The sequence below is a fragment of the Aethina tumida genome, chromosome 6 (genome assembly GCF_024364675.1).
Source record: "Aethina tumida isolate Nest 87 chromosome 6, icAetTumi1.1, whole genome shotgun sequence".
NCBI lineage: Eukaryota > Metazoa > Arthropoda > Insecta > Coleoptera > Nitidulidae > Aethina > Aethina tumida.
This window is the reverse complement of record NC_065440.1, coordinates 19,799,667-19,821,890: the sequence shown is the minus strand read 5'-3', so window position 1 is coordinate 19,821,890 and position 22,224 is coordinate 19,799,667. Positions and strand designations below refer to the sequence as shown.

Below are 22,224 nucleotides of genomic sequence, written 5' to 3'. Positions count from 1 at the left end.
GCTCTATACATCCACTTGTTTGTACATTCCACGCAAATATTACGCAATAATTTAAACATTGCAATTTTATTTGATCCTCACTGTAAATATATCGTCTATTACAATTGTACATTAATATCATAGGAGAATTAATTTATTAATTAAATTGATTAAGATATATGTTTGAGGAATTTTAATTACATGTATATGTGTATATGTATATTAATTAATATATTATTGGTCTTTAAAATTAAATTCAATTTTCATCAACTTCAAGAACCCTCGTATGAACGAATGTAGGTTACATTTGCATATAAATAACGTATAAACAAAATAGATAACGTAAACAACACGAAAAAAATAAATTATTATACATAAAAAAGTTTAATTTCAAAACGATTCATTTAGTGACATCTAGTAAGATACAACATAAAACAATTACAACTTCCTGTAATATTTTCAAATAAGATTATTCCTTTTCTCTATATTCTTATTTAAGTTAGTAATACATTATCATATAAAATCACATAATGAAACGTCAAAACGTCAATCAAAACTTCAAAACGGCCTCAAAGTTGGTTGACATCAGGCATGATCGGAAGTTGGCAGTTCTAATTTCCCCAGATCACAGATCCGCCATCTTTCCTTTGCCGCACGTGAAACCATCTACTTTTGTGTTAAACAACACCATAAAAACATGGCACAAAGCAAATTAAACGATTTGGCCGGTAAATTCGGAAAGGGCGGACCGCCCGGTCTTGGAATTGGCCTGAAGTTGCTGGCTCTCGGAGGTGCGGCCGTTTACGGAATCTCCCAATCCATGTATACCGGTAAGAAATGAGTAGAGAGCGAACTCGCTTCGAATTATGTAATGACTGATTGTTTTCGGTGGCAGTGGAGGGTGGCCACAGAGCGATCATGTTCAACAGGATCGGCGGCGTGCAAAAGGACATATTCACAGAGGGTCTGCACTTCAGGATCCCCTGGTTCCAATACCCCATCATCTACGACATCAGATCAAGACCAAGGAAAATCTCTTCTCCAACTGGATCAAAAGATCTACAAATGGTCAACATCACGCTCAGAGTTTTGTCAAGGCCTAACGCGTCCGCCTTGCCTGTAGTTTACAGACAATTGGGATTGGATTATGATGAGAAAGTCTTGCCCTCCATCTGTAATGAGGTTTTGAAATCTGTAGTTGCTAAATTCAATGCTGCCCAACTGATCACACAAAGACAACAGGTAACAAACAAACATTTTTTCTCCTTTCATCTGTCTACTCTAATTTTTTATTTATTTATTCAGGTGTCTCTATTGGTTCGTCGTGAATTGGTGGAAAGAGCTCAAGACTTCAACATTATCCTCGACGATGTGTCCATAACGGAACTGTCGTTTGGTAAGGAATACACGGCCGCCGTCGAAGCCAAACAGGTTGCTCAACAGGAAGCGCAGAGAGCCGCATTCGTCGTCGAACGTGCGAAACAGGAGAGACAACAGAAAATCGTTCAGGCCGAGGGAGAAGCTGAAGCTGCCAAAATGATATCCTTTTTATCAGATTTTAAATTCTTTACTTTTTTTTGTGATTTCTTTCCTTAATTTTCTCGACACTTTACTGAATTTCGTAAGTAGGTCCTGGTCTTTATTTAGTTAGGCCTCGTTTAGTTTTGTGTTTAGTGCTTTTTTAGTTGTATTTTCTTAACTGACACTTACTTAGGTGAAGCTGTTGGCAAGAATCCCGGTTACCTGAAGCTGAGGAAGATCCGTGCCGCACAAAACATTTCCCGAACCGTACGTTCTCTGATCTCTTACCTCAAAATGAGTGATGACATTATTAAATGACGTGTTTTCAGATTGCAAACTCCCAAAACAAAGTCTACCTCAACGGAAACAGTTTGATGTTGAACATTAGCGACAAAGAATTCGACGATCAGTCGGAAAAATTACTGAAAAGTAAGAAGTAAATCCACAATCCACAATCTCTACTGATTAGTCATTTAAAGAAAAAACCAACTGCATTTTCGCACGTTCACTAAAACCAAGTCTGACTAATTTTTGGTTGCAAGTGTGCGAATTATTTTGTATATAAGAGTAGTCGTATAGGGTCTAATTTTAAGATCAAATCGCGAATTTGGATATTTGTTTGTTATTACTTGTAAGGAATATTCAATTTATTGTTGATAATAAAACTTTGTAAAAATTTTTAATTTACTGTTTTTTTTTTCATTATTTACACACCTTTAAGAAAATCCTCTCTTATCCAATGTTGCAGGTTTAGATCTTAAAATGAACCTTTCTCTCCTCCAAAAATGAAAACCAAACATACTCATTTAAAAATGTTTCAGATTTTAGTAATACTTATGACTCAAATGAGTAATGCAAGAATTTAAGCTTCGTAAGTAACCTTCTCATCCCCGTTCATTAAAATTCAGATACGCGCACACCGTAAAACTGTATAAGTGTGTACACCACGTTGTTTCAGGTGTTAAATCGTACGGTGTTTCGTCGTTGGACGCTCGGGACGAGTCCAAAACAGTTTTGGATGTAGCAAATTCAGCAGTGAACCGGATCACGTCGTAGAAACAGGCCGTTTTTTATATTTTGTTAGTTGTTAAATTATTGATGGCATTTAATTTTATCCACAATAAATTTCTATTTACATCTGTACTACGACTTTTTCTTTTATTAAACAACTTTATTAAGAAAACCTATAACAATAAGTTAAGAATGTTTTTGCAGAACATTATCAATCCATTGTCTGTAATGAGAAACTTTCACGTAAACACCCGGTTTGTTTGCAAAGCCGCAATGTTGACCCCACGATGTGATACCGTACAACGTGAAAACACCTGAAAGGAAGAGAGAGTTTGATGAATATTTAGACGACGAAAGAACATCCATTTTACTGACCGTTATTCAAACAGGCCAAAGGTCCACCGCTGTCTCCGTCGCACGCATCCACTCCTTCCTCCAAATGTCCGGCGCAAAACATTCCCTCCATCAAGTTCCTGCCGTAGACGTGCGGCATCTTACACACTTCGTCCGACTGAATAGGAACCCAACCGGCCCGTAAATTATGGGAGGACGCTGAAAAGGATGTGTTTAATATTGAACTTCATCGATAGAGACAGAACATTTTTTGTACCGGAGATGCCACTCTCGGTCGAACCGAATCCGGAAATGGTGCAATTCATGTCCTGTTTGTATTCACAATCGGCATCGGGAAGACAAATCGGCTGGATGTCCTGATTCAGTTTGAACCCGCGTTTCAACTTAACCAGCGCAATGTCGTTATTCATTTTGTGGCCGTCTCTGAACTTCTCGTGAGTGAAAAAGTCTTCGACGAAATCGGTCTGTTCGGTACCTTCGTTGTCGTCAACGTTGTAATCGCCCGCCACCACCATGTACGCCCCTTTCGGATATCCGACCAAACAGTGGGCGGCGGTCAAAACGAACTTGCTGCTGATAATGATCGCGCCGCACCAATGGGAGGGTTTGTTGTTCGTTTTGATGCGGAGCGCGGCCTGCCACGGATAATCTCCCTGTCTCGCCACCGATCCTTTGACAACTCTAAAGTGAACGTCGTCGTTCAGCATGAACTGGTTATCCTTCCTGAAACCGCAGCTCTCCGGAATGATCGCACTCAACGGAGGACTCGCTGGACTCACTGGACTCACTGACGGATCCCCGTGGTGCAAACTCTTCTCGATCACGTCGACCGTGTCTAAAATATAAATCAATCAGTTTCATTAAAATGATGAAGAGATAGAAGATAAATAAGAATCAGCATACTGCAAATGATTCCGACGTCCTCGGTGTGATCGCAGTTGTGTTCGCCCCAGTTCCAGTGGGTGCAGTTCTCCAGTCCAGTCTCGTTCCCGTAACAATAAACCTGATCGAGCCAAATTGGTCCCGTTCCCTGTCCGTAGTAACCGTCCTTTTTAACATACGACGAACCGTGGAATCCCAACTGCATGCAGGCCACTTTGGCGGCGTCTTCGTTAAAGTCGTCGTCGCAAACGGTGCCCCAAATTCCGTGGTGTTTTATTTCCAATCTACCTTCGCTCGGCGACGGTCCGACCAGCCGCACTTCCGATGGTGCCTGAATAACAGAATTCAACGTTCGATTTGTATGTTGTCACCGGTTATAGGAAGCTTATGTAACACTTACGTCGCACAGTTCCGAATCTTCGTCCGAATTGTCCGTACAATCGTACAAACCGTCACAAACGAAACCTTGATTGACGCATTCCTTTCCAGTTTTACATTGCCAATGGTCGCTCGGACACTTTTGTTGCGGTATTTTGCACACCAAACCGGCAATCTCGTTGTTCATGCAGTTGTGAACGCCCCAGCCGGAGAAGTCGCAGTCTTTCAAAGACGTTTCGTTCCCCAAACAGTTGACGTCGTCCATCATGTAAAAAGTGCCGTTTTCAATGATGTCTTTGGCAAAATGCGAACTGCCCTTCACTTCGGCGGCGCCCAATTCGAATCCCAATTCTCGGCACACCACGTCGGCCTCACGCAATCCGAACCTGTCGTCGCAAACGTAACCCGTTTTGTCAAACACCGTAACTTCGATGCGGCCTTTGTGTGCGTGTGTGGTTCCTCTCAGTTTAATTTCGTATCCCAAATCCTCTTTTCTACAATTCTTTTCGTCCGCTCGATCTGGACAATCGTCGAAGCCGTCGCAGATCTGACTGGACGAAATACATTTGTTGTTTGAACAAACGTGCAGACGAGAGCAGTCGATTGTTTTCGATTTCAGTTCGTAGTAATCACAAACGTCGTACCTCATCAACATCCCCGACAGGCCGATGTTCAAATCGGATAAAATGCAAGTCCTGTCCACCGTCCTGCAACAATTCGTTCGGTTTAAACACACGAGTCGCATTCACATCTCAACTAACCTGTAGGTGAAGGATCTGCACTCAAACCGGGAGCTCTGCAGACATAAAACGGCGCAAGTCGCGTGCGTAACGTTCCTCCAAATCTCCTTCTCCTTAACTGCCAAACGATTCTTCTTCCACACCTTGAAGTGGTCCAAATACTCGGCGCAATTCAGTTCGTCTTTCCCGTTCCCGCAGTCGTTCGTTCCATCACAGACGCTGCTTGGCGTCACGCAATAGTTATAAGTGCAATGAAAGTCTCCTTGGTCGCACCGTACTTCTGACTTCGTGACGTCAAAAACTGTTGCTTCAGCTTCGGGTTCTATGATGTAGTCTTCGTCCAAACTGTTCTGGTAACTGTCACTACTTGCAGTCGTACTTCTGTATGGTCTCGATGTTGTGGGACGACTGTTGCCATAGTTAATTTCCACTTCGGACACTTTGTTGTTCCAATTCAAATTCGGGTTGATTTCTATCGACTTGGTGGTGGTGGTGTGCGCGTAACTGTCGAATTGCGTGGACGCCTCCTCGTCGGAGCTACAGTAGACATTACGAGGATAGTCGCAGGCTTTGATCGCAGGATTGAAAACGGTACCGGGTCCACAATCTTGTACGAAAGTTTGGCCGTTTGCGCAGTTCAAGAATTTGCTACAATCGGAGGGATGTCGTAATAATCCTTGAAATCCTGAAGGGCATTTTGGGTTGTGAGAAGAGCCGCAATTCCTGTCGTTTATGTTACAAACAGTTTCATAGTTTTTCGTTGAATGCGATTGGTAATTTCCTTGTTGTGTTGTTGTGCTTGTCCGGTGCGGAATATTCTGACCGTAACCAACAGAACCTTGATAAAGACTTCCTTGGTTTGATGCAGCAATTGGTCGACTTTGTCCGTAAAATGTTTGATCGGTGTTATGGTGGTACCCATTTGTATTTTGATTGTAACTGCTTTGAGAAAAGGTATTCTGTCTGTTGGGACTTTGATAAGCTGTCTGTTGATAACTAACGGATTGGTAACCGGGATTCTGACCAATACCACCTTGATAATTGTTCTGGTAAATGTTTCCGTACGTTTGATATCCATTTTGATGGCCATTTAAACCCTGAGCGGTATAACTTTGACCAGCATTACTTCCGTAGCTTTGGCCATGATGGTACTGGTTCTGTCCACTTCCCGTGTTTCCAAAATCCAATTTTGAATCTATATTGACCTTTCCAGTGGGATTTTGATACTGCCATTGAGATTCCAATTTCCGCGGTTGTTTATCAGCATTAACGCAAATGGCTGAACGAGCATGATCGCAAACGTTTTTGGTGACGTCGAACAAAGTACCGGGAGGACAATCCGAAGAATACGATGTGCCGAAATTGCACTGAATGAACTTGGAACAGTCCGAGTAATTCGGAATTAAACCTGTGAAACCTGGAGGACAGTTCGGTTGAGTGGATAACTTTGCAGAAGACTGAATTGTAATAGCGTTCTGTCTCGCACCTGAAAAATAACCAATCGATGAAAATGTGCCCGTCAATTTTAACTATTGAACCAACCCTTACCGGTTATGCATTCGACTTTATTGGGGAAATCGCACTCCAACGTTTTGGGATTGAACAAGGTACCCGGAGCGCAGTTCTGTACGATTCCTCTTCCCTTCCAACAATTCAGGAACTGGTGACAAGATAAGTCGTAGACGAACTGTCCCGTGACACCCGAAGGACACTTCGAATAAACCTCGATTTCCTTCTGTATCTCCTTCTTTCGCTTCGGACTCGAGTAAAACGATATGATCTTTGTTTTCGGCTTTTCCATCGCCTCCTGTAATTTCCGAATGTTCTCTTCTCGCGAGTTGTTTAAACGGTTCAAGTTTTTGCTGCTGTAGATTTTCAGCGATTGAAATTCGGGCTGCGGTCCGTGGATCAACTCGTTATAAACCGGGTAGAATTTTTGGTTTCCGTCTAAATCGTCGGACGTAACGTAAACCGGTGGTGGTTTCTTCACGTTGTTGTGAAACTTTACCTTACTATAATTCTGATGGTACTGCACGAATTTTGACTTTATCGGACTCTGTTTCGATTCACCTGGAGTATAAATCTAACGAAACAACGGAACAACGTTCCATATGACGTTTAACCAGCTATCAGTAAAAAAAAAAAAGTAAGAAACTCACCCCATTGCAGACGTGCAATAAACAAGCACAGAAAAGCCACAAAGCCAACATGTTTTGAAGTAGTTAAGCGTCTTTCGATGCGAACATTTTAGTACAAACTTTTATTCGGAATGTAAATGTAAGTCACCTAAATAAACACAATTGGTATCTCGGAAAAAGGTCAATTTCTGGTGCCCTTTGTTTAACGAGAAGCGATAACAGATTCGACATTATTCTAATTAATTCCATGGGCGTGCAAATTATCTTTCACGACCGTGTCTGACTTGAAAATAATTGCACAAAATTAATGAATTAAAATACGATTTATTTATGATCACAAGTCTGTTTAACTCCCTCACTGACAGTCGTTCGTCTCTTATCTATAAATATTATACATTGATAAAATATTAATTAAAACTAATAATCGTAGTTAAAAGTAAAGTAAAAAAAAAAAAAAAAATAATAAAAAAATAAATAAAACCGTACAATACAAAACAAACAATCCACAATAAAATAAACCTATGTGTTACAAACATACATAAAATATTAAAGCTTGGAAAAAAAAAAAAAAAATTACACGAAAGTCTCTCCCTCCTTTTGCCACATTCCAATTAAATTTGCAAGTTTTTTCTTTGCATCGTGCGTATTTTCGGGCCGGCCTTTCCGCTAGACTTCTTATCTTGCGGATGGTACGTCAGAAATTGCGTATTTTTGTAACTGGAACAGCTCGAATCGGCGATGCTGCGTCCGTCACCTTCGTCCCTCCTCGACATTTCCGAAAACGGACTCAATCTTTTCGCCTCGGTCTCCTCTTTTTGTCTGCCAAACAGAAAATAATCGTTATTCGTGAGACGACACTTTCGAATTGATTTAGCACACTACCTCAACACTTTTTTGTTTTTCACTTCGCGCTCTAGAATGTCTGCCGTTGTAAGGTCGGAACTTTGTATTTGTTGCAAGGCGCCCGCGTTTTCGGTCATCCACGGCTTCTTTTGTGCTTTCTGGCAGCCGCAACTGTCGCCTTGGCACCTCTGACACTTGTTGGACTTGATTTCGGCGTTGATGTCTTCGTCATTCAGTATTCCTAACGATCAATTAATAATTATACACGGGAAAATTAAAACAAATGTCCGCCACATACCCAGAGTGATTTTTTCCAGAACAGAATTGTCAGTTTTCGGTGCGGAGCTTCCCGACTGGTTCAAAAGTAGTTTGGACAAGGGCGGAGCCAAACCTAAACCGATGTTTCTCTCGTGATAAACCTCCGAAATGGTCGGTGTCAATTCCCGATTTATGTGTCTAAACTGTGTCGCCAAAATCGTGTCGTGCAATGCCGCAGTGCTCGTCGACTTGGATTGTTCGCCGGACTTGGCCACCGCATCTTGAGCGATCTGGAACGGCAAAACGAAACATATGTATGTAGGAAATAGGAGGTGAAGTAGTCGTGTACACGTTTACTTACTTGTTCGTTGGTGTCGCCGCAAACTTTGCCGGTGGCAGCCGGATCTTTAATCTCGTTCGGTGAAAAGTAGAGCAGTCTTTCGTTTGTTGGCAACGTCTCTTCGCTGGGCAAAGTTATAGGCTTCCTTTGACTGGCAGAATTTTGACTCGTTCCCGCCAGTAAATTGCTCGCTCCGCTTAAAAGTTCAGTCCGCACGGACAATCGGTCTAACGTACATAATGGTTGATTCCTGGACTTTTTGTACGAAATTTTCGGACGATTCGAACATTGCGTCGTGAACAGTTTCGCCTCCATCTTTTCCAGTTCCGAGTCCGAACTGTTTTCAAACAATCCCGCTGGCAAATTGTTGTACAGCGGAAGATCCACCAGCGGTTTCGTCCTAGGCGGAGGCAAAGGAGGCACTTGACTCTGCGTCTGTCTTCTCAACACTGAAATCAAATTGAAAATTGCGGATTTCAAGGAAGCGAGAGAAGCGAGAAGAAGAATCGTACCGTTTTCGGTGATTTGCTGCTGAGTCTGCCTGCGCAGCACGGTGGCGTGTCCGCTGTCCCAGTCGGTGGCCGAACTGGCACTGCTCGAACTGTCGGGCCTCTTCTCCTTGCCCTCTCTGCCGTCCTGCGAATACAGGTTCCTGATCCTGGTCTGGTGCGCCAGACTCAACGCCATGTTCCCGCTGCCGCTGCCGCTGTCGTTCTGATTCTGCAGCACGATCGGCGGACTGGGCGTGAAGGCGGCGTCGCTCTCTCCACCTCCTGGCCGACTCAAGGTGTTTCGTTTGACCGTGTCGGCGGTGCGTCCGTCCGGTTCTCCTCGTCTACGGACGTACGAAGTGAACGCGCCACCCAAACGTTGCTTCGGCAGTACGGTTCGGGTGAACGGTGGCGGAATCTTGGGCACCGGCTTCGGGGCGCTCGTCGGCGTCGAACACATCAATTCGTTGTCCGAGTGGGAGAAATCGTTGTCCACGCTCGCCAAAGACTCCAAGCTGCTCGAGGAGTCGATTGTCAGGCTCTTTGGGGCTTCCTGAGTGTCTGCGAACAACAACAATGCAACAACGATCGGGTTCATTTTTTTGGTTTTAAAATCTACGGAATTTCGTTTTACCGAACAGGGCGAGCAATGCCTGAAGAGTAAACTGAATGTTGCGACGATTCGCCTGTTTGCCAGTGCGCAGCGTGACCATATCTTGTCCTACGTCGATCAAATCGAAGCCCAAACTGGCCAACAGCTCGTGACAACCCGGAACCCGCCACAATCTGAAATCAAACATGTGAACGTAGCGATAAGAGAGACTTTTTCAGGTGGAAACACTTGCCGAACGTTCAACACGACATCGACACTGTCGGTGTCCGAATTCTTGCTGGAGAATTGCGCCAATGCCGATTGAATAACGGCGATTATATCATCGGCCACTTCCGAGTTCGAGGTCAGCTTAGATAGCGCGTAAATAGAGGTGGACGTGAGTCCCAGCAACGCTTGTAGACTGGCCGAGCACTGGGTGAGTCTTTCGTCCGGATCGGATTGAGGGAAGAAGACGCTGCTTGGAATACCGTTCGAGGCCGGTTCGAATCTGAATCCCACGGACATGAGTAGTTCTTTCCAACCCACAACGGAGCCCACCTTGAAAAGACAGACAGGCAGACATAGAATGGACAATTTACCAGATTATTTACCATATTTTACTTACTTTGTTTTCGATGGACTTTTGAGTCGTGTACATGGCGTTCTTCTGACCGCGATGGATCCTTTGCAGACTCTTTTCGACGAGGTGTAAAGTCACCCTTAAAGCGTCTCTGCATTTGTCCGGAGCTTGTAGCAGTTCACAGAGCGCTTGTCCCATCAATGCTACCTTGTTGCTAAGTCTAACGTTCAATCCGATCAGGACGAATCCCGCCCAATTTGCAGGATGCGCAAAGTGTTTCGTGTGTTGCACCGTCTGCATCGCTTCGGCCAAGGCCCTAAAAATTGTTTAAAACAGAAATTAACTTATCATAAGATAAGTTTTGTAATGTAACATACCTCGCCGCTCTGGTTCCTTGCAGCATGGCAGAATAGAACGCTCTCAACAATATTTTCGTGGCAGTTTCGGGAACGGGCCACAGAGACACCAGAACGGCCTGAGCACCGGCCGCCAAGAGTGCCCGAACCAAAGCCACCAGACCGTCGGACGTGGCCCAACCCTGTTGGTCTCTGGTGTGGGAAGAACTGACCACCACCAAACGTGCAGACAGCTTCAGCGACAGAATGTCGGCGGCGCTCAGAAGAAACTCGGACAGCGGCGGCAGTTCGGCGCTGGTCGACACTTCGCTGCTCTCCTCGTCTTCGTTCGAGTCGGTTATGTAGAGGCGTTTGTTCTGGCTTTGGTCCAACACCTCGGCAGGACTGAGCACCAAGCTGCTCAGCTTCCAGGAGACGTGGGTGGCAAAGTGCACGCATTCGGCCTCCTGAATTTGACTCAAAACTTGTTCTTTAGTCGCGTTGTTTCCGACCAGCACTTGCGTCTGCAACAACTCGGCGATCATCGTGGCTTCGTGTTCGGCATGGGGAATGTCCCTCCAACCCCAATGATCCGTTACTGCGTGCGGCAGTTTCGGATTGCCAACTATTAAACTCTTCACGTTCTGATCTTGTTCCGACTTTCTCAAACGATTTGAGCGCAGAGATGTCAAATTCGGCACGACCAACAGGGAGAAACGTTCGCACAAATATTCCGACGACTCGTTGGCGGAACGTAACACCGGAAAAGGTACCAAGTACAAGTCGCTTTCCAAAACCAAAATCAGTTCACGTTTCGACGAGTCTTCTTTACCCTTCGATCCGTTGTGACTGCTTTTCGACGGAAGATATTCCTCGAACGGTTGAATGAGAATGGTGTAAAGGTGATGGAGGCAAGAAGGTCCTTTCCAAGTTTGACGACGCGGGAGACGCGACGAAGATTGCAGACTTGAAACGGAACGGGTGGAGCCTTGAAGCGAAGCTACCGAACCGCCCACACTTCCCAGCGAAAACAGAGAACTTAGGGAGTAATTTGAAGAGTTCATTAAATGCTGACGATTCACCTAAAACCACACGGCAACAATTAACAAGTAAGAATGCAAAACAAATTCGAGTTACCATCCGTAAGAATCCAGTTCTCTCTCCGACTCCTTCGTCCGAATATTGATCTTCTCCAATGATTCCACACCCGCTCTCCACTCCCAGGCCCAGATTGTCTCTCACCGAGTTGACGAGCTTCTCTAACAAGCCGGAACCGCTTTCCAGGCATCCGTCTTCAACTTCGCCTTCCATCAAAGCGACTTGATGGAATTTAACGACTCCTTTAGTCGGGATAATCAACCACGAGTACAGGAAACCGGCAGCAACGCTATAATAAATGACAGAAGCTCGTTGCCGATTAACTATGTCCTTCAACTGATCCAAATTGTTGGGCGTCAGATCGTCCAGTTTCGTTTTGTGTTTGGCTTTGCTCTCGCTCAGTCCTTGTCGCTCCAAAAGCAAATCCACGAAGGCTCTGTTCCTGCCTCTTTCGGCTATCACCAGAGCATCTTCGCTTCGATTCAGTGACACCAAAACTCGCTGCAAAATTTGATAACTGGACGACTGCAACTCGAACAAACTGAGTTTGTATTCGTTTGTGTTCCTGGTTTCCCTTCTGATCGTTTCAAGTAAGTGAGTGGCAGCTTCCAGCTGCTTCTGAGCACCGTCCAAATCGTTATTCGACCACAAAGCCAAACCCAATCTGTTCCTGATGCGGGCTTCCTCCTCTTTCCGCCCCAAAGCTTCGGCAATGTGCAAACCTTGAGTCAGATACGCAACGGCTTGTTGAAGGTTGCCCAGAAGCTGATGCACTCGCCCCAACGAGGAATACGCAAGAGTTTTGGCCAATTGATCGTTAGTACTCGAAGCTATTTGCAAATGTTTTTCCTGGTAAAAGAGTGCTTGATCGTAATTCGCCAGGCACTCGTACACTGCCCCTAAAAACAAACGAACAAATCAGTTGAATTTGTAAAATGATCGATCGATTGATCCGTTGATGACGTACCCAAATTTCCACAGGCTCGACTTTGTAACGAAGCCATCCCTAGCTCTTCGGCGATCTCCAGATCGTTCTGATGGTACCTCAATGCGGTGGCGTATTCGCCCATCTGTTGATAAACCGAACCCAAACCTCCGATCGCATCCGACTCCATAATCTTATCGCCCAAATCTCTCGCGATGTTCCTTTGATGATCGAAACACGAAACGGCCTGTTCCAGATTGCCTAGAGTCGCGTGCAACTGTCCGAGCTCGCCGTAAGCTGCAGCTTTGGCCTCGGGACTGCCCAACTCGTGACTCACCACCAATCGTTTCTCCAGACAGACCAGAGCCTGTTGGAGATTTCCCATGCAATTCTGAGATTGTCCGAGACCTCGGTAGGCCCGTTCTTGGTCTCTCACACTCTTCAGTTTCAAACTGATCGACAGATATTGTTCGTGACATTTGGACGCTTCTTCCGGATCTCCCAGAGCGTCGTAACAGTCCCCCAAGCTTCCGAAAGCTCTGCCGCGGTCCAGTTGCGACGTGGCAGTGTTCAGACGTTCCAGAGTCGCAAGTTGCTGTTCAAAATATCCAATCGCATCTTCGTAATGTCCCATGTTCAATCTGGCTATTCCCAGGTTTCCGTACGCCTGAGCTTCGACGGCACAATCCTGCAACTCCTGTGCCCTCTCCAGCTGCTCCTGATAACATTTGACTGCGTGAGTGTAATTGCCCAAAGCCATGTGAACCACACCCAAGTTTCCGTGAGCTTTGCACTCTCCACCGAGATCTGACATTTCTTGACACAACGTCAGCTCCTGCGTGTGAAATCCTAACGATTTGTCTAGTCGCTTCAGAAGCCTGTGGGCAATTCCGAGGGCGCTGCAGGCTGCAGCTTCCATACTCCTATCTCGATTCGTTCTCGATAAAGCCAACTGTCGATGGTACATTTTGATTGCCTCTTCGATCTCCTCCATTTTGATGAGCACATCTCCGATGTTGCCTAACGCTCGGAACTTGCCGGAGGAGTTGTTGGTCATGTGAGCTATGGCCAGAAAATACTTCTGACACTCCAGACTCGTGTCTAGTTGTCCCAAAGCCAGATGCGCCAGTCCCAAGTTACAATAGGCCCGACCCATATTCATTTTGTCCTGCAAGTCTTTAGCCAAGGCCAAATCCTGATCGTAATATCGGACGGCTTCGCGATAATTTCCGATACAATAGTGGACGTAACCGAGGAAATGGCAGGCCTTGGCTTCACCCTCCACGTCCGCCAGCTCTTGGGACAGCATCAGATATTGTTCGTAGTAGGGCACGGCTTCCACGAACTCGTTTCGAGAACTGAGGCAGTTGGCGAGGTTCAGGAGGGCGCACGCTTCGCCCGCCGTGTCCTTCAGTTCTCGAGCAATACCTGCGGGGCAAAAACGAAACGAATCATGAATTGTACCGTAACACATGGCGAGAAGGAATATTTACCCAAGTGCGCTCGATAATGCAGCAGCGCCATGTCGTGGGCACCCAGTGCCTGGTACGCAACAGCCAGATTACCGTGCGTCGAAGCTTCCGAGCTTCTGTCGTGCACTTCCTTGCTGATCGTCAGCTCTTGTTTGTGGTATTTGATGGCGGACTCGTAAAATCCCGCCGCCGAATATGCGTTTCCGATGTTTCCGTAGGCTCGACCCATTCCGGCTCGATCCTGCAAGTTCCTGGCGATCGACAGGTGCGCCTGGTGAAGCTTGAGGGCCGCGTCGTACTCGCCCAACAGTTGATAGACGATGCCCAAGTTGGAACAGGCCCTGCCTTCGCCCACTTTGTCTCTGGTGGCCAGAGCGACGTCCAGCTGCCGTTCGTGCCACTGCTTGGCTTGCAAATAATCGCCGGCACATCGAGCCGCGTGTCCCAGTCCGGCGAACGCCCTCGCCTCCACCGACTTGTCCCCGATCGCCTGGGCCAGCCTCAACACTTTCTCGTGGAAGACGATCGCCTGACTGAAGTTCCTCTTGTAGTGGTGGCTGGATCCCAGATTGCTGTACGCTCTCGCCTCCTCCACCTGGTTGGCCAACCTCTTGGCGATCCGCAGATGTTGCGTGTGACAATCGACCGCCGAATCGAAGTCGCCCATCGCCAAATAAACGGCGCCCACGTTTCCTATTTCTCGCGCCTCTTGCAGGCGATCGTTCATCTGCTTGACCAGCTGCACGCATTGCTTGTGCGAAGCCAGCGCGTTCGGATAATCGCCTATTGCCGTGTACACGTGGCCCAAGGAAGTCAGCGCCGCAGCTGCCGCTTGCGTGTCCTTGCACTTCATGGCCAACACCAGTTGGTACCTGTGCGCGGTCAGAGCCTCTTTGTACGAGCCCTGACTGAAATATGCGGAGCCCAGATTGCCGTGAGCTCTGCACTCGCCGGCCGTGTCCCCCAGACTCTTGGCAATGGCCAAATCTTGTTGCATGTACCTGAAACACGTGTCAAACATTAAACAATGTGAATAGGTGGGCGATTCGAAGTGATATTTGAGATTACCCTATCGCCTTGTCCAACTGGTTCAGCGCCCAATGGGCCGAACTGAGCGCACTGAACACCGATCCCCTCAGCTTCAGGCTGCACGAACCGATCCTGAGGGCAGCTTCGAGCACTGTGACGGCACTGTGATACAGACCGGCCGCCAACAACTCCTGCCCCACCACGGAGATCAGCACGAACGGACTGGAGTCCAGTTTCATCGTTTCCAACTGTTGGAACGTGGGTTCCAGGTTGTGTCGCAAAGGCGACTTCACCGAGGCCTCCACCAGTCCGGACAACAGCTGCTTGGAGGATGGGTCCTGGGCCAGACCTTGGCTGAAGGCGGCCAACGCGTCCCCGTGTCGACCCAAACATTGCAACGCGACTCCCTGTCTGTAGTAGGCTTTCGGCCACGTGGGACACAGGTCTCTCGCGGTGACGGCATCTTGCAGTGCCTGAGCGAAGAGTCCCTGCTTCAACTTGGCGGCCGATCTGTTCGAGTAGAGGATGTGGTTGGTCGGGTCCAGTTGCAGTGCGTCCGTGTACAACGCGACCGCCGTGCTGAAATCGCCGTTCTGGCAGGCCGCATTTGACTGTCTCACTTTTTCCAAAAACAACGATCTGCTGGCTGCTGGCAATTCGGACGTTCCTTCTGGTTCCACCTGCGCACAACAACCATTAAACAATAGCTAAACCGTGAGAATGGATGAGATAATAAAAAAGAAAAAAAAGTCTGACCACGCCTCCCCAATGTCTTTTGTTTACCCGGCGTGTAATTAGGGAGTTTCGGGGACCGTTAAAATTTTTACCGAATCACCGTCCGTAAATAATCACAGGATGCGGTTTCTCCACCCAATTTAATCTCATTCAATTCTTTTCTCACTCAAATCCACTTGTCGTTGTCGTTGCTGTTGGTTCACCAACCAATGTTAAACAACTAATTATTATTACACATTATGTTGTTCTAAAAACATGAAATTTATCTGGATCACTTTTTATCATTGAATAGTTTGAACGCACATTTCGTCCATCAAAAATACAACAATTAATCCATAAAGATCAGCAAGAGTTGTGTGGCTGTCGAAGATTTCAACGAGCGTCAAAGTGACAAACCCACAATTTTAAATAAAACAACCAAACAAACCATTTTACCTCTGTAAAATCCCGATGAGACATTTTCCAACCACCAAACAAGCGATAAACATTCACAAACTTAAAATCACAGCCACGACACTATGTTTTTTTATTTATTGTTTATTCCGATTGTTGTCGTTAAATTGTACCAACAAACACCCGTACGTAATCAGGACAAAAACCATCGTGGACGAAACGTTAAAGATAATGTTGCTATTCACCGGAAGATATGTGAAGTTGTCGTTGAAAGTTACGAAGAGTCGATTTAAATGAATTATGCGTCTAGTTAGACGTGAGACGTCTCGGCATTCCATCGAGCCACCATGTTGGAATGCGTGCATTGACTTGAAGGAGACTGCATATTTCTTACGGTCATTCCACATTTCTTTCGCCGTTCCCTCTCGCACATTCTCGTTCTCTTCTTTTATTTTAATTAATTTTATTTTTAATTTACTAATTATTTCCTACATAGTTTCCCCTATATTTTTGATACATAATTAGTCCCAATCAAAATACAGTATTAAACATTTAAATAATAAAATGAAAAATATATGTGCGCCATCTTTGAGCGCAAGTTCACATCACGGATCATGTCACGGGTTTTTCACACTGGAGAACAGTAGATTTCTTTTCGTCGTTGAATTATTCCAAAAATTCTCATAAATTGTTTTATAAATATTAACATTTCCAAAGTTGTTTGATATACATAGAACAGTTGTAATAGACGGGGAAGGTGAAAAAACATTTGATAGAGTTGTTGTGTTGGTAACGAATGAAGTGAAAATTGGCAAGCGTGATAATCTAGGCGAAATTCGGGTCGCACATCAGTTTTGAAAAGTGTTCTTAAAAATCATCGGAAAAAATTGGTTAGCGAGAGGGAAAATCGAGCGCTTCGTCTCGTCATGGACGGTAGGCCGAAGGCTTATCTCCTCCGAGTCAACGGGGATGAAAAAATCAACATCCATACGTCTCCTGTAAGTTACAATGTTTTCCTCAACAATTCTCTTCGTTTCGAACGATCTGTGAGATAATTCGACGTGACGATTGTATCACTACTTTTGTTGTTGCAGTTCACAATTGGAAGAGGCCTTGACTGTAACTATGTCATTACGAGCAAACTGGTATCTAGGAAGCATTGTACATTTTCTCAAACGGAGGAGGGATGGGTCCTTACAGATCAGGTACATCTATATGTGTACAACAAATAATCCGTACACAGATCCATTGCTCAGACTGGATAAGTAAACTTGAAGTTGATGACACTCAAATCTTTTAACAAGTCATGTTTTGAATTGTGTTGTCAAGTTCACGTAACCGTTTGTTTTTCAGAGTACAAATGGGACAATATTAAACAGAAATGTCCTGCAAGCTGGAAATGTTAGTCCAGTATTGAGGGAAGGGGATGAAATCACATTGGGCACTGCTCCGTTGATTTACAAGGTAAACAAAACAATTATGTATGATATGAAGAAATGCTTTAAACAACTGATGACCTTTTTGTGTGCAGTTTCATCCTGTAATCGAAGCCGGATACATAACAGACGAGCAGCTATGCAATTTTGCCGATCGTGTCGCTGCTCAAAACAGCAAACGCACCGTCGACAACGAAAATCAACCGACGTTAGTCAAAACCAAGAAGAAACTAAAGACTGATAACTTGCCGAATCGAAATGCGAACGAAGTGTTGGTGGTGCCGGACGACGATCCTCCTGCCGAAAGTGCTTCGGCTCAGCAACCAGAAGTAGGAGAAGCGCAAGCCGAGAAGAACGAAAACACGATGGAGGTGATGGAGGACGAGATGACCTGCAGCATCTGTTCCGAATTGTTCGTGAAAACGATGACGTTGAACTGTTCGCACAGTTTTTGCAAATCGTGCATCAACACGTGGATGCTAAACAAGAAAATCTGTCCGATCTGTCGTACGCCCATCAAAGATCTACATCCCACTATAGTGTTGGACAATTTCATCGAGAAGGTTTTTGGGTTTTGTGGCGTTTGGTCAGGGCGACCTGTTCACGGTGATTTTGTTGCAGATGGTGTCGAGGGCGTCGGAGGAGGTGAGGGAGCATCGCAGGCAGATCGTCGAGGCTCGTAAACAGCAGGAGAAGGAAGCTACAAGCAAAGAGCCCAAAGAGAGAAATGCTCGCAGACGTCGACGCAACAACAATCGCAACGGCGATCAACCATCTGTGGTAACCGATTGCGGGACATCATATGGTTACACGATAGAAAGTGAAAAGTAAAATATTTTTCAGATCGTCGTCGTTAACGAGGACAGCGACGAAGGAGACGAGGAGGAGGACGAGGACGACGACGATGACGACGATGATGACGACGACGACGACGACTACGATTCCCTGAACGATTTCGACAATGAATACGATGATGAGGAAGAGAACTGGGCCGTCGAATATTTGAACGACGACTGGTACGATCGGCAGGAGATGCGCATGAGCAACGGTTACTACGGTGGTTACGGGGCGTGTTACTCCTGCGGCGAAACGGGCCACTGGGCGAACAGCTGCCCGAACCGTAGGAGACATTGAATGTGTACGGTTTATAAAATATATATTTACTTTCATGTTTATATTTGTTTGTCACCCGAGATGACTTTTAGTTTGTACCATTATTTTAAATCGATTACTACATATTGTTTTCTTTATGCTGTTTGTTTTTATTTATTCCTTTCTCCGAACGAACAAAAGTAATCAGACATCCACCGGTAGGTAAATAAATAATTGATAAGACCGATATGTTATCTAACATGCAAATATTCGACATTTAAGCGATCTGGTTTCACTCGAGCTGATTGCGATAATAAATTTTACCGTCGTCAATCAATCATTTATTATCGTATCAAATTAGAATTGATAAGTGTGGCGACGTTGGTTGCACAACTGCACTATCTATGAAATAAATAAGAGGCGAAAGGGTGTTTGTTTGCTTGTTTGTTTGTTTTTTAGAGAACGTCCGACTTTATTAAAATGAGATATGAGACATGATACAGCTTCAACATCTACGTTTACCGTCCTGCTCCATCATGAAGAGCAGGAAATCGACAATCCTACAGGAGTATCCGTATTCGTTGTCGTACCATCCGATTATTTTGGCGAACTTGTTGTTCAACATGGAACTCGCGTCGGCATCGAAAATGACCGAATGGCACGTGCCGATTAAATCTGAGGAGACCACCTGTTCGTCCGTGTAGCCGAGAATGCCTTTCATGGCCGTCCGCGACGCTTCCATCATGCATCCTTTTATGTCTTCGTAATTACAGCTCTTCGTCAATCGGACGGACAAATCGATCAAAGACACGTTTGGAACGGGCACTCGAAATGCCATTCCCATCAGTTTTCCATCCAGTTCCGGGAAAATCTTAAATATCGCTTTGCTAGCTCCTGGAATGAAGAATCGATTTAACGTACGGTATGGTATGGTATGGTATTACCATCAAATTTTGTACCTGTGGAAGTTGGAATGATGTTGTTGAGAGAACATCTTCCGACACGCCAGTTTTTGCGTGAGATTCCGTCCAAAACGTTTTGCGACTGAGTCGCCGAGTGGATCGTCGTCATTAGTCCTTCCTGTACGTGAAAAGTCTTGTGCAAAACTTTCAAGAGCGGGGCCAAACCGTTGGTGGTGCACGACGCCATCGAAACCACCTTCGCTTTGTGGTCGTAGTTCTCTAAATAATTGCGGATCGTTCTTTAAAAATGTCGATAGAACGGGGGAATGGTGTGTAGAAAGGTTTTTTACCTGTGTTCACTCCCAAAACGTACATGGGGGCATCTTTGGAAGGACTCGAGATTAGGACCTTTTTGGCTTTGTGCTTGCCGGCCTGTTTCACTTTGGTGAATTTGCCGCTTGCGTCGACCACATAGTCCGCCTTGAAGTCCTTCCAAGGAATCTTGTCGGGATCCTTTTCCGAACAGAGCGTCACATTTTTGCAGTTGACTTCGATACCGTCGTCGGTGACTTGGATCTTCTCCTCGAACGTGCCGTGGACGGAGTCGTATTTGAGCAGATAGGCGAGCTGTTTGGGAGTGAGGGAGGGATCGTTGATGGCGCCGATTCTCAGTCCTTTCTCGATCAAGATGCGGAAGACGGTACGACCGATGCGGCCGAACCCGTTGATGCCGATACCGGCGGACATTTCCTTTTTCTCTTATTTGATTTTTTGCCGAATGAAGACGATGATACTGAGAATTTCGATGTGGATGTGGATGGGAGGGTTTTGTGTCGACGGCGAATTTTGACTGATCGAATGACTGATTGATTGACTTGAACGATCGATTTATGTCATTGGGACGATTAAAATTTTCAAATAAATGTGTGCGTCATCCATTGGAAATTGCGCAAACAGAGAACAAAGTATTTAGTGTAAATGTGTTTGTTTGTTTGTTTGTTTTTATCGAAACGGTTCTCGAAAGAAACGCACGAGTCTGCAAAGGCTTAAAATTAAAATTCTCATCCAAACTTCGATTAAAATCAGGTTTTCGTCAGACGCGTCGGAATCTCAAGGCTCTTTTTGCAACCGACTTTTCACCAACAACCTTTAAAAACCTTAAAAAAATGAAACGGCATTCGGTCGCATAAATAGAAAACAATCGAACTGAATCGCACAGTAAAAGTCAAAGTGACGTTGCGAAGAGTACATCAACGTTGGTGAGAACGGGACTTGATGTTTGCTGTTGCGTGAGTCTCGACCGGAATTTCGCCCAATTTTAGGATCAAACGTTGACCCGAAAACCTCGATTCAAGTACCGTTCGATGCCTTTTTGCATTTTGCTCTTTGCCTCTGTCTCTTCTATTTTAAAAAGAGTACGTATGTTTTCTTTCTTGTCAACAATGTCGATTGTTTCCTAATGCGAAATGCTAATTTTGATTCTTCGTCATCGGCGATCGACACTTTCAACTCTAAAAAGTTAAATTTATAGTGTGTTTGTATAAACATCAAATCAGGTAAACGGTCGAACCTTCAAAAGTGTGTGGTCGGTCTCGGTCAGGATTCTCTATAGGTAAATTCCGTCATTGGAAAAGTTCCGATACTTGAATGTTGTTTTTTATCGCTTAAAATTAACAATGTTGTTATTAATATTTAGAATGTTTGACTTTTACTCGAACATGTAACACGCTGTTACCGCTGTTATGTGATTTAAGAGAGTTGGATCATTTTTGAGATCGTAAATCTGAAAATGAGCAATATTTTATCTGGAAATAAATCGACAACATTCTATTTTACGGCCGTGTCCACACTATTTGTGGCACAGCATAAACACCGTTCGGTCTAATCACACACGATTATGTGATTAAATAATAATTGTTCCTTTCCACGTTTACGCGATAATGATATGTTTAAATTCGAATTTAACTTTATTACCATTCCTCACACATTTATTATAATCTTTTGGCATTTAATGTATTCAACAAGTCGATAAAATAAAATCGATTACGCAATACAAATGATGACTAGGAAATATTTAGAAAAGGGTCGCGCACATGAAAAAAGGTCGCATAAGAACAAATAGAAATTTATTTGCAAAAATTCATATATTGCAATGAATATTTATGCAATGTAGTCGTACTATTCGTTAACATCCTCTCCATACTTATTAGTTTCGCGGCGGAGGAAAATCCCGGATTTCTTTTCCGATTCTCGTTTTGCTTTTATTCACCATTCGTTGTGCGGGTGATTCATCGGCCGAGGAAGGGCGGTTTCTCGAAAGAATCGGTCGATGCGTCAATCGATTAAGTTCGTCAGTTAAATTCCGGTTGTTAAATAACAATTTGGAGAAACGTATTGCTGCATCAAATGCTCGATTCAACGGAAAACTACTTGATTTTGTTGCTTATGGAAAATATTAATCGACGCATCCACTAATTAATATAGATTTCTTAATCATTGTTTGAAATTCTATTTTAAAAATATCACAACACTGTGTTTTTGTGTTTTTAATATAACACAATTATCACCGATCAGATTCGATTCGATAAGATTCGATAAGGAGTGGAATGAATGTTTATCGCATTGAAAATAATTAGTCATGTGATGCACAATTGTTTAATAATAGTATTGAAATTGAAACATGCAAATGTCGAGCACGAC

The 22,224-nt window shown here is 44.7% G+C and overlaps 5 protein-coding genes across 6 annotated transcripts; 2 read left to right on the top strand and 3 right to left on the bottom strand.

Annotated features, from left to right (window-relative positions):
* Positions 1–594: 594 nt before the first annotated feature.
* On the top strand, positions 595–2,643 carry LOC109602594 (prohibitin-2). Of its 2 annotated transcripts, XM_020019010.2 has the most exons (7): positions 596–809; positions 875–1,221; positions 1,285–1,518; positions 1,690–1,767; positions 1,830–1,929; positions 2,322–2,371; positions 2,459–2,643. In XM_020019010.2, the coding sequence occupies exons 1-6, from the start codon at positions 677–679 to the stop codon at positions 2,351–2,353; spliced, it is 924 nt and encodes a 307-aa protein (XP_019874569.1). In that variant the 5' UTR covers positions 596–676; the 3' UTR covers positions 2,354–2,371; positions 2,459–2,643. The 2 variants fall into 2 exon arrangements, with proteins under 2 accessions (XP_019874568.1, XP_019874569.1); XM_020019009.2 differs by lacking the exon at positions 2,322–2,371 and having other exon boundaries at positions 595–809.
* On the bottom strand, positions 2,640–7,166 carry LOC109602593 (uncharacterized). The gene is made up of 8 exons (XM_020019008.2): positions 7,025–7,166; positions 6,414–6,948; positions 4,887–6,351; positions 4,148–4,832; positions 3,769–4,078; positions 3,122–3,700; positions 2,887–3,063; positions 2,640–2,825 (listed from the first exon to the last, which is right to left on the bottom strand). Exons 1-8 carry the CDS (start codon positions 7,073–7,075, stop codon positions 2,698–2,700), a joined length of 3,930 nt encoding a protein of 1,309 aa, XP_019874567.2. The 5' UTR covers positions 7,076–7,166; the 3' UTR covers positions 2,640–2,697.
* A 141-nt stretch (positions 7,167–7,307) lies between these two features.
* On the bottom strand, positions 7,308–16,763 carry LOC109602588 (tetratricopeptide repeat protein 28). The gene is made up of 14 exons (XM_020018999.2): positions 16,137–16,763; positions 15,006–15,646; positions 13,959–14,938; positions 12,508–13,893; positions 11,580–12,439; positions 10,485–11,524; positions 10,153–10,423; positions 9,781–10,085; positions 9,570–9,721; positions 8,957–9,496; positions 8,466–8,893; positions 8,145–8,394; positions 7,886–8,087; positions 7,308–7,822 (listed from the first exon to the last, which is right to left on the bottom strand). Exons 1-14 carry the CDS (start codon positions 16,158–16,160, stop codon positions 7,615–7,617), a joined length of 7,287 nt encoding a protein of 2,428 aa, XP_019874558.2. The 5' UTR covers positions 16,161–16,763; the 3' UTR covers positions 7,308–7,614.
* A 106-nt stretch (positions 16,764–16,869) lies between these two features.
* LOC109602587 (E3 ubiquitin-protein ligase rnf8-A) lies at positions 16,870–18,780 on the top strand. The gene is made up of 6 exons (XM_020018998.2): positions 16,870–17,092; positions 17,189–17,299; positions 17,448–17,558; positions 17,626–18,093; positions 18,152–18,310; positions 18,374–18,780. The coding sequence occupies exons 1-6, from the start codon at positions 17,021–17,023 to the stop codon at positions 18,662–18,664; spliced, it is 1,212 nt and encodes a 403-aa protein (XP_019874557.1). The 5' UTR covers positions 16,870–17,020; the 3' UTR covers positions 18,665–18,780.
* A 269-nt stretch (positions 18,781–19,049) lies between these two features.
* Positions 19,050–20,834, bottom strand: LOC109602586 (glyceraldehyde-3-phosphate dehydrogenase). Its single transcript, XM_020018997.2, has 3 exons — positions 19,875–20,834; positions 19,582–19,803; positions 19,050–19,516 (listed from the first exon to the last, which is right to left on the bottom strand). Exons 1-3 carry the CDS (start codon positions 20,269–20,271, stop codon positions 19,128–19,130), a joined length of 1,008 nt encoding a protein of 335 aa, XP_019874556.1. The 5' UTR covers positions 20,272–20,834; the 3' UTR covers positions 19,050–19,127.
* Between the last annotated feature and the right edge of the window lie 1,390 nt (positions 20,835–22,224).